This window comes from Rhamphochromis sp. 'chilingali', assembly GCF_963969265.1.
Source record: "Rhamphochromis sp. 'chilingali' genome assembly, chromosome: 16".
In the NCBI taxonomy this organism is placed as follows: domain Eukaryota; kingdom Metazoa; phylum Chordata; class Actinopteri; order Cichliformes; family Cichlidae; genus Rhamphochromis; species Rhamphochromis sp. 'chilingali'.
This window is the reverse complement of record NC_137943.1, coordinates 34,406,110-34,417,404: the sequence shown is the minus strand read 5'-3', so window position 1 is coordinate 34,417,404 and position 11,295 is coordinate 34,406,110. Positions and strand designations below refer to the sequence as shown.

Genomic DNA, 11,295 nt, shown 5'->3' with positions numbered 1-11,295 from the left:
CAGTTTTTTTCTATCAGAGAGAAAAGACGGTGACAGAAAGATGAGGCACCGTGACTGATTCATCCTCTATAAACATCCACAGGAAACTGATGGAAATGTGTCCAACAACATCAGCGTCCTAATGAGCCGCTGCTAGAAGGACAAAATCCTGACCTGACATCAGTCCAAGTGTCTGGTTAAATGTACTGAAAGGTGTTAAACAACAAGTGCTGCTGGAAGAGTTTTCATGAAGAGAACATTAAGACTGTGAATGAGGGATGGACTTTGACTCAGTTTGACACAATCTGTTTTTCTTTCACTTTGAATAAATGTTTTTGTGGGACTGAGGATACATTTGTTTACATTTGGAAGTTTGATGTCATCTGTTCCTCTTGTTTCTGTCTTAAAACAGGATGAAAAATCTGTTTAAACAGAAATAAATAGAATTGAATTTCTGACAGCAGTAAATAAAAATGGTCCCTGAGCTCAGTATGTTTGTGACTCTGAGATGGAGGTGAAACATGTGAAGCTGGGCTGTGGTTTACTGCTCTCTTCCTGTCACAGACACTGTTTGACATCTGTTCATCTGTTGGTTTTTGTTCAGGCTGCAGGGATCATTTCTCACTGTGGGAAACTTTGATCCAACATGCACAGTAGTAGGTGGCTGAATGATCGAGTTTAACTTTCTCTAAATTTAGATTACAACCATTATGTTTGTTGCCAACTGAGAAATCTCGTTTCTGAGGATGGCCGTAATTTGAATAAATGCCACAATCTTTGCTATTAATATGCAAAATAATTTTGAATGTTTCTATTTTCTGGTACCAACGTATATAACTATCCGTACACTGTTCAGTCCCTCCACAGCTGAAGGAGACACTTTCTCCAACTCTCCTGGTCAATGTTAAATCGTCCTGAATCAGCTGTTCTGCTGCCATGGTAACCAGTGCTGTAGAGACACAGACAGATAGATGAAGGTTAGTGTGACAGTGTTTGTTACAGGTTGACTTTGTTGGCTCCTGATTGGCTGGAAACACTCACCTGAACACAGACAGCACAGAGCAGCAGCTGGGAGGAAAAGCATTTTGTGCAGTGGTGTTTCCTCTGGTGAACCTGGGGAGAAGTGGCGCTCTGATGCAGCTGAGGCCAAACAAGGACGAGCTGTGAGATCAGACGAGGGCCACGTGGTTTCTAACAGGTCCTCAAAGCTCCCATCAGCCCCTGCGGCCCACAGATAAGACTGCTGCTGCTGATTGACAGCTCAGCTGAAGCTGCTGTGGTTTCATCGTCTTCATTTCAATCTGACAGCAGATCCAAAAATCTGGGTCACATGATGCACAAACAGTCAGAAACATTCATGTTGCTGTGAATTTACTAACACACACTGTTATCTGTTGTTGAACAGCTGTGATGAAAACACTAAATATAACTAAACTATAAATAAAGAGAAAAATCTAAAAAAATAATATGGTTAAATATTTTAAAAGTTCATAAATTGCACTCAAAGAAGTTAAAAAAAGAAAATCATATGGAACAACATTTAGAGTAAAAAGTTTATTTGAAACAAACACATGTGGTTCTGTTGTGTGTTTAAATATGTGCACACTGTGGTTCTGTTGTGTGTTTAAATATGTGCACACTGTGGTTCTGTTGTGTGTTTAAATATGTGCACACTGTGGTTCTTTCCCACATCTTCTAATGTGTTTTGTTCCAAGTTGGTTTCAGACTGAAGGATTCATTAAAGCCTTTTTAAGAATCATTAAAATGATGATCATCAATTCTAATATCTATAAACAGTAATAAAAACAGGGCTGTGTTTCACGTCAGCTTCATTTATTTGTAGCCATGGTTAGATTTCATCTGCAGCAGGCAGTCATCCACCTTTACACACACATTTACACAACAGTACAAAAGTACTTTTTGATTCCTGAAAGAGAAATAAGACAAATGTTGCCTTTGTATCATCTCTGATATGGAAGGGATCATTTGAAGATGTGAGTGAAGGACACAAATATTTGGATCTGGTGTTGTTCTACATTTTAGGACTAAAAGACAGAAGGAAGAAAGTGAAAGTGACTGTGCGAGGCGTTGAAGTCATGAAGTCAAGTGGAGGCCGCTGACTGCTGTTACTTTCTGCTGTACAGGTTCAACAGGGACTCACAGTCAGCCTGCTAGAACATTTGGATGAAGAGAAAAAGGAGGAAAAAGACTTTGAGGGACAAATCCAATAAGATCAGCATGTTTTGAATGTGGGAATACAACAGTTTCCTCCACCATGACACACACTGGAGCCTCTTTTTGCTCACAGCTTCACTGTTTGTCTCAAAGTTCAGTTTGGAGGCCAAAATTGTTGCAACACATTTGTAAGTTTGCACTAATTTCACTGTGTGACCCTTAATGGATGTAATCAAAGAATCAGTCAGTGAAATATGAAGCTGTGCTGTAAGTTTGGAGGAGAAAAGTGTCTGAGTGAACACATGAATACAGAGCACTGACTGACACGTACACACTCCTTTAATGAGTCGCACACATTTTTGTGACTTCATGAAATGTCAAAAATGACACAACACACAACAAGCTGCGAGCACATTATTGTGTGTTTGCTGTTTGTGTGCTTTGTTTGCTGTTATGATAGCAGGCATACAGCCATGTTCTCAATGTCTCAGCTATCATTGATTATTGCTGCTCTTCCTCTTCTATTAGGCACTTCAACTCAATGAATGACACACAGAAAGATTTCATGACTGTGTTCTTCACAATAAGGAGAATATGTTATCTGCATCTGAATGACTCATGTTGCCTTGTTTCTACTTTGTTTGCATATTTCTGCTTGTTGGAAAGGATTTTCTGAATCATTCAGTAGTTTTTGTAATAATAACGACATTTAGCAAGACTTCAAAATGATTCTCCAACATTTGCTGTTCAGACTTGATCTGTTCTTACGTGTGTGATATCCAGAATGAAAAACTCAGCTCAGGTAATAAAATGGGAGCTGAGCAGACTGCAGGGGCTTCATGGTCTCTCCTTTGATTCCATTAAAGTTCATTTGTCAGCTGTGAGTTGAGGATTTGAGCTGTTTCTCTCACAGGTGAAGAACACAGATCCTTCCTGGAATCATTCTTGAAGCAGAGTTCCTGCTTGTAACTGTCATTGTGTTATTAAAGTGAAAGCCACAGCTAACGGTGTGGAGGCTGCAGAGCAGAAACCCACACAGCCCGTCTGCTGCAGGAGAGCAAGTTTGGATACAGTCAGTTTGTGCTTCACTCACACGGGTTGTTGTTGATCACACAATGAAAGTAGAATCAAACTCTTCATCTTCAAATCTTTATTGTTCACACAAACACAACTACACTGTTTGACATTTGAAAATCAAACAAAAACTTGTGATAAAAATATTCCTGATGGTTTTTGTTACTACAATAAAAGTCACAATAAGCACAAAAAGAATTCTAACTCAGAGCAACAATACATGTAAAGATGTATTTATTTCAGACGATCTTCTAACTGTTGAAGAAAAAGGCAAAATAAGCACAACACATCATAACTAACATTTGTGATCAAAGTGATGAATGAGATGAATTGATGAGATGTGATGGTGAGAAAAGGCGAGCAGGAAACAGTCAGTCAGCATGTGTGCAGTTGGTGGACGCTCCCTTGTTTGTGAGCATCATCAGCAGAGAGAGTCCACAGCAGTACACCAGACTCTTCACTATCAGCACTGTGTACAGCAGGCAGAGCAGCTTCACCCTGCACTGAGACTGGAAGGACACTGAAGGACAGACAGACACAAAGAGACAGACAGACAGTCGGGTTATTCCTCTCAGATCAAGGAGAAAAAGTCCAAATAGAAACAGTCACAGCTTCTTCTTCAAGTGGATGAATTGATGTAGTGTTTGTGTCCACTTGGGGGCAGAAGAACTCCACAAGCAGCTAACAAACTGATCTCTGACATATTATGGTCTGTCTGCTGTTTGGTGCTGAGCAGCTAGTGTACAGTGGCTTTATCAGAGCTTGTTGGATGAAGATTTGATCAATTAGTGCAACTTTAAGAGCCTAAACTTGTTCCAGCTGCCTCATTGGACATTGGAGCTGTCCATGCAGAGCAGGTGATCTTACAGTCAGCTGGCTGCAGAGCTGGCAGGTCTGCTGGCTCTCTCTCTGGAGGACAGGAGGCTGCTGGAGCTGGAAGCTCTGAAACAGAAAAGGAGTCAAATGTTTGGAGCTGCAGTGAGAAATGTCAGTCCTCTGCTGCTCTGCTCTCTTTGACAGCATCTCCACATGAAGCTGAATCACTGCTGAACACAGTCAGCAAGCCTTCATTACCTTGTTGTGTTCGGGCCTCCACTGTGCCCCCCTCGTGCTTCACCCAGCAGCTGTACATGTATGTGTCACAAACATCACGATCAACCATCCTGATGGCAATGGTGCGTCCCGCCTCTCTGAGCTCCAGCTGCTCTCCCTCAGCAGGGGGCAGCTCCTCCGCTTCTCCGCCGTTCTTCTTCTGTCTTTTCCAGGAGAACTGGACCAGAGGAGGAAACATGGCTGAGGCCACACACAGCAGGGAGCTGTTCCCCTCCAGGTGGGCTCTGGATGCTGCTGGGTACACGCTCACCACGGGCTTCACTACCTGCTCATCTGAAGTTTGACAGCAGCAACAAGCAGCACAGACACACATTCACACAGTCAGCAGCAGCTTCCAGCACTGCACTGCATTCAGTCTGATCCTGGAAACTACATGGACTCTGATCACTAAACTACTCATCAGCACAAAGTTCACTACATACACTGGATTCAGCTTCATATCAAACACAGTCATCACCTCATGTCATCATGGCTCACATGAGGAACACTCAGCATGATTTTACATCATGAAATAAAATGTATTTCTTCTCTTTTATTTTCTTGATATTATTTCAAAATATGACTCATCACACATGTAAATGTATATAGATATTTGTTTTTATACAATTTAAATTTGATTTCCCATCTAAAAAAAAAAAATTCTAACAGAAATTAGTTTGTTTCCAAAAATAAATTATTTCTTTCACAACATAATTTCAGCAATGAAATTTACATTTTTGCATCGGAGTTTTTAAACATTTGTTATATAGATTTCACAATTCTTGTATTTTATACTCCAACAATTGCAACAGCAGCACATCTATTGTTTATTTTATTATATGTTTTAAATGTGTGAATGGATTGTTACACACATTTAAATGTAATTAATCAGACACTTAAATGAAAATTAAATACCTTTTTTAAATAATATAAACTAATGATCATACTTTACATCATATATTGTATGTGAGAAACAGTTTGGCAAAATGTTATTTACCTGTACATATTTTTTCAAAGAAGCAGTTACTGGTAACATTTTTCTTGTCTTTTGAAATTTAGTCTCACACATCAAACAAATCTGACTCGTAACAATTTCATTCTAATTTTTGTTATCACATTTTTTAATCACACCATTAACTGCTATCTATTTTCTCTTTAGCATAGCTTATATATACACATTTATTTCTACTTATTTGAACATCAAATATGATCTTGTGTTAAAAACCAGCAGAATCACTTAGAGGATCAAATCCTAAATATTTGTAACATCACTAATATTTGCAGAAATAAAGAATAACTTTAGTTGTTCAGTGAGATTTCAACATGTTTTCAGAGATTATTGAGCTTTTCTTATGTAACAATGGCTGCAGATTTTTTTTTTTTATTTTTTTATTTTTTTATTTTATTTTTTGAAAACCTAACATCTAATACCTGCAACAATAGAAGCTGGCTTTTAAAATATTTTCAGCTTCTACAATAAAACAACAGAAGGAAAATTCTTTGTTCTTACCTGTTACATAGAGTTTAGTTCCAGAGCCAAAGATGAAGTAGTAGTATCCTCCCACAGTGAGACAGACTGCTACAAAAACCTGTCTGCTGTTGAACGTGTCAGCTGAGGTGAATGAGTCCAAATGAGGAAGCAGGATCATATTTCAGCTCCATGATGTGTTTCTCTAATGTTCATATCAGCATGACTGTCTCTTCTTCTCTTTTCTTTAATGCACATGGATTCTTCATTAACTGATTCTGAATTTTTGATCCAGGTCAGCATTTGAGGTCTGGACTGAAACACCTGACATGAATAATGCAACTGTAATTTACAGGCTTCTGTTTAGTCTGCTTAAAATGTAGTTATTCATGGCAGTCAGTCAACTTTGTGTCAGCATTATATTGCTTGCTGTGTCTACACTCAATACTGGATGACATCATCCTTTTTGCTAAAGGATATAGTTATGCTGGATCAGGAGACCCCGAATCCTTCCTTAGTTATGCTGCAGTAGGCTTAGGCTGCTGAGGGATTCCCATGATGCACTGGACGTTTCTCCTTCTCTCATCTCTTCTTCACTCACTATGTTTTATACAGCACTCTGCATTTTATAATAAATCCTTATTGATCTCTTGCTCTCTTCCACAGCGTTTCTTTAGCCTTGTTTACCTCCCTTCACTCCAGCCAGCTGTGACAGATGCTGAATCCTCCCTGAGCCTGGTTTTGCTGGACGATTCTTCCTGCTTGTTATGTTCTCTTATAACTTAACTGGTAAGTAACGACGCCTTCTTTAGTCGTAGGAATTTACTTTAATAACCAGTCTAAGGAAAACAAGGCGCAGGCATATCAATGCGCGCATACACCACACTTTGTGTTTTACACTCAATAACAGAAAGTAGTGCCACAAACTATAAACTGATTTTACTAAATACATAACAGTTCCTCCCATCCAACCTTGATGAACACAATAGGTACCAAACAATCAAAATATTTCAGATAATGTTGTAAACCAATAATTTAACTTGAACTGAAATATGACACCTACTCAGTGATTTACAACATGTAGGTAGGTTGTTTCCTCTTAAACATTTGAACTGCTTTCTTACAGAATTAACGTGAAACCTATAAGTTCAGTCTCTGAGGTGCTCTGCGATTTCTCTCAGGGTACCGTCTGCCTATTTGGTCAGACTCCATAGTGCTCTGTGTGGTAAGTTCAGGTGTGTGAGCATCGGTAGCTTCACGTAAATCCTGAACCTCAGGTGGTGGAGCGAGGGCAAACTCTTCTGAATCTTGGTGTGTAGATGTGCTCTCAGGTGGCTGTGGAACCATGTGGCTTTCCGCATCTACAATCTGATCAACATGTCTACGCCAGACTAAGTTGGCTCCAACATCTACAGTATATGTCAGTGGTCCGGTCCGTGACAGGATCGTGCCAGGCTGCCATTTCTGACTTGGGTCTCTGTAGTCCCTGGCGAGAACTTTTTGTCCGGCATTGAAGAATCTAGTTTTGTTTCTTGTTGCGTCCACCATGGAAGACTGTTTGTCTTGGACATTCTTGCGAATGTCTGGTTTCAGCAAATCTAGACGTGATCTCAGATTTCGTCCCATGAAGAGCATTGCAGGTGTGTGTCCAGTTGTTGCATGGGTGGCGTTCCTGTAAGCCAGTAAGAAATTGTCTATTTTCTGTTGTAGCGGCTTCCCCTCTGTGCGACTGGCTTTCATTGACCGCTTGAAGGACTGAATGAACCGTTCGGCTTGTCCATTTGTTGCAGGATGATGGGGAGCTGAAGTGATATGTCGTATGCCGTTACTCCGAAGGAAACACTGGAACTCCTCTCCAGTAAACTGACGACCATTGTCACTTACGAGCTGTTGTGGCAGACCTGTGCGTGCAAACAGTGACCGAAGGCTATTGATCGTGCTGGCAGCTGTTGCTTGCTTTACGGGGAAGATTTCTGGCCATTTTGAGTGAGCATCAACCACAACTAGGAACATTTGGTCCATAAATGGGCCAGCATAGTCTATATGGATGCGTTGCCATGGAGCGGATGGCCACTCCCACGCGTGTACAGGTGCTGTTTGAGGTTGACGCAGCGTCTGCTGACAACCAGTGCAGGATTTTGCCATGTTCTCTATTTCACAGTCAAGGCCTGGCCACCAAACATAGCTTCTAGCAAGAGATTTCATCTTAACCACACCTAAATGTCCAATGTGCAGTGAGTCCAGTACCGTTGTACGTAGTTTGGGTGGCAGGATGACACGAGTTCCCCACATAACACATCCTTGGCAAACGGATAGTTGGTCTTTGCGGGTGGAGTACGCAGAGAACTGAGTGTCAGTGCAGGACGGCCAACCATTCACAGTAAAATCGTATACTTTGGACAAGATTGTGTCTCGGCTCGTTTCCCTTTTCACCTGAGCACTTGTGACAGGTAGGGGTTCCATTTGTGTAACGTGAAACACAGTAGCTGGATCAGTCAGTTCTTCAGTGGGTTGCATGTGTGGAAGACGTGAAAGTCCATCTGCATTTCCATGTAACTTTGTCCCTTTGAACTCAATGGTGTAGGTGTGTGCTCCTAGGAACAAGGCCCATCGCTGCAAGCGTGCCGCAGCCATGGTTGGAATACCTTTCTGAGGGTTAAAGATGGACACCAGCGGTCGGTGGTCTGTGATCAGGGTGAAGTGTCGTCCATATAAATACTGATTAAACTTCTTCACGCCCCACACTAGACTGAGTGCTTCTCTGTCTACCTGCGCATAGTTGCGTTCGGCTGCATTTAGGGACCTTGAAGCAAAGGCAACTGGGCGTTCCGATCCATCAGGCATTTTGTGAGATAGCACAGCACCAATGCCATATGGTGAGGCATCACAGGCGAGGCGAAGTGGTAGATTGGAGTCAAAGTGTGTCAGAACCTCCTCTGATGTAATGAGCTGCTTAGCGCCATTAAATGCCTCTTCACAGTTTTTTGTCCATTTCCATTTGACATTTTGTTGCAGCAGAGAGTTCAGCGGGTGCAGAACTGTTGAAAGGTTTGGTAGAAACTTGTGGTAATAATTAATTAAGCCCAAGAAAGAGCGCAGCTGACTCACATTTTTAGGTTCTGGTGCCTTCAGGACTGCTTCAACTTTGTCCTTGGTTTTGTGGAGCCCATGTCTGTCGATCTTGTGTCCACAATACTCAATGGCATCCTTAAAGAACTCACATTTGTTTTTGTTTGCTCTCAGTCCATATTTTTCTAGCCTGGCCAGGACTGCTGTTAGGTTAGCCAGATGAGTCTCCTCATCAACACCAGTGACGATTATGTCATCCAGAAAACACTGTGTTCCTGGAATGTCTTGTAGGACCTGATCCATGGCACGTTGCCATACTGCTGGGGCACTGGCAATACCAAATACCAGTCTGTTGTACTGATATAGGCCTTTGTGAGTGTTTATTACCAGATATTTTCTGGATGTCTCTTCTACTTCCATCTGGAGATAAGCCTGGGCAAGGTCAATTTTTGAAAAGTGTTTGCCACCTGCTACTGCTGTGAATATGTCTTCTATCCGTGGAAGTGGGTATTGATCTATGCGGAGAACTGGGTTCACTGAAACCTTAAAATCACCACAGATCCGCACACTGTCACTTGCTTTCTTGCTTACTGATACTATTGGTGTAGCCCAATCTGACCATTCCACCTTGGTGAGTATTCCTTGCTCTTCCAAGCGTTGAAGCTCTGCTTCAACTTTAGGGCATAGAGCATAAGGTACAGGGCGTGCCTTGTGGAATCTTGGTTTTGCATTGTCCTCTAGTATGATCTGTGCTTTAATATTTTTCAGGGTGCCGATTCCATCTTTGAACACCTGGGCATGGTTATTAAGGATCTGTTTCAGTCTTTCATCTACAGAATTTGCACTCAGGCCTCGTTTCAGTCTCATTGACTTTATTTCTTTCCAGTTGAGGCGGATGTGTTTCAACCAGTCACGCCCAAATAATGGCACACCTCCATTTTTCAGAACATAAAGTTCCAGGTTGCATTTCTTTTTCTCATATTCCACTTTCACTTTTAGTTTTCCCAGAGGAGTTATTCTTTCACCTGTGTACGTTTTCAGTTTCACCGAGGTGTGCTTCAGTTTCAGATTGGGGAATTTGCTTCTATAATCTTCATATGAAATCAGTGAGAGAGCAGACCCGGTGTCCAGTTCCATCTGTAACTCAATCCCTTGTATTTTAGGTGTGAGCCATATTGCATCGTTATCTTTCTCTTGCATTGTGTACAGTTCCAGGCATGCCAAATCCTCCTCAGAATCAGTTGGCTCTGACTCGTTTACTTCATGCAGCTTTCTGTCTCTTTTCCACATTTTGTTTTTCTTTTTATCATACTGCTTTGATTTACACATTTTCTGTATATGCCCCTTTTTGTTACATTGCAGGCATTCTTTCTCTTTAAACCAGCAATTAGCAGCGTCATGTGACTTCTTGCCGCATCTGAAGCACATCGGTAATTTGTTATTGCGCTGCGGATATATTTTGTTTACAGAACACGGCTCCGTGCCTTTTCCCTGAAGCTCTCCGGCATCTTTTGCTGCTGTCTCCATCGATATCGCTATCTCTAATGCACGGTGCAAAGTGAGGTTATCCTCTGTGAGAAGTCGTTTCTGTGTGCCTTCATTGTTCATGCCGCAGACGAAACGGTCTCTCAGCGCATCTGACAGCCCCTCCCCGAACTGACAGTGTTCCGACAGCCGCCGGAGTTCCGCGATGTACTCCGATGTGGACTCATTCTTTAGTTGATTTCGTTTATGAAATCGGAAACGTTCGGCTATAACCAGTGGCTTCGGTTGGAAATGTTTTTGGAGCACTTCTGTGATCTCCTTGAAACTTTTGTCAGCTGGTTTGATCGGTGTGATGAGGCTGCGCAACAAGTTGTATGTTTTCGCTCCCATCACACTCAGTAACACAGCAACTTTCCTCTCGTCCTCTACTTTATTAGCTCGACAATACTGTTCAACTCTCTCTACGTATGTTGTCCAATCCTCTGTGCCATTATCGAAAACGTCCATTTGTCCAACGCCTCCTGACATTTTTCGGTATTTTTATAAGCGTCCTTCACTTAAAATAATTGATGTTACTCACGTCCTCTCTTTAGCCAGGCAGGTGAGCTAGCATCCACACGGAGGGTTAGTTGTTTTGGCCCTAACCGTTTTTCGTGTCTTTTTGGCCACTTTCACAAGGATTTCCCCCTCTCTGTCGTCCAATGCACATCGGGGATCCGTTTTAATCCTCGTCGCCAGTCTGTTATGTTCTCTTATAACTTAACTGGTAAGTAACGACGCCTTCTTTAGTCGTAGGAATTTACTTTAATAACCAGTCTAAGGAAAACAAGGCGCAGGCATATCAATGCGCGCATACACCACACTTTGTGTTTTACACTCAATAACAGAAAGTAGTGCCACAAACTATAAACTGATTTTACTAAATACATAACACTGCTGAAAGAGAGTTTTTC

General features: G+C 41.6%; 1 protein-coding gene across 1 annotated transcript; it reads right to left on the bottom strand.

The window, feature by feature from the left end:
* Positions 1-3,297: 3,297 nt before the first annotated feature.
* Positions 3,298-4,736, bottom strand: LOC308383291 (uncharacterized protein). Its single transcript, XM_080861159.1, has 3 exons — positions 4,303-4,736; positions 4,096-4,170; positions 3,298-3,748 (listed from the first exon to the last, which is right to left on the bottom strand). The coding sequence occupies exons 1-3, from the start codon at positions 4,652-4,654 to the stop codon at positions 3,600-3,602; spliced, it is 576 nt and encodes a 191-aa protein (XP_080717285.1). The 5' UTR covers positions 4,655-4,736; the 3' UTR covers positions 3,298-3,599.
* Between the last annotated feature and the right edge of the window lie 6,559 nt (positions 4,737-11,295).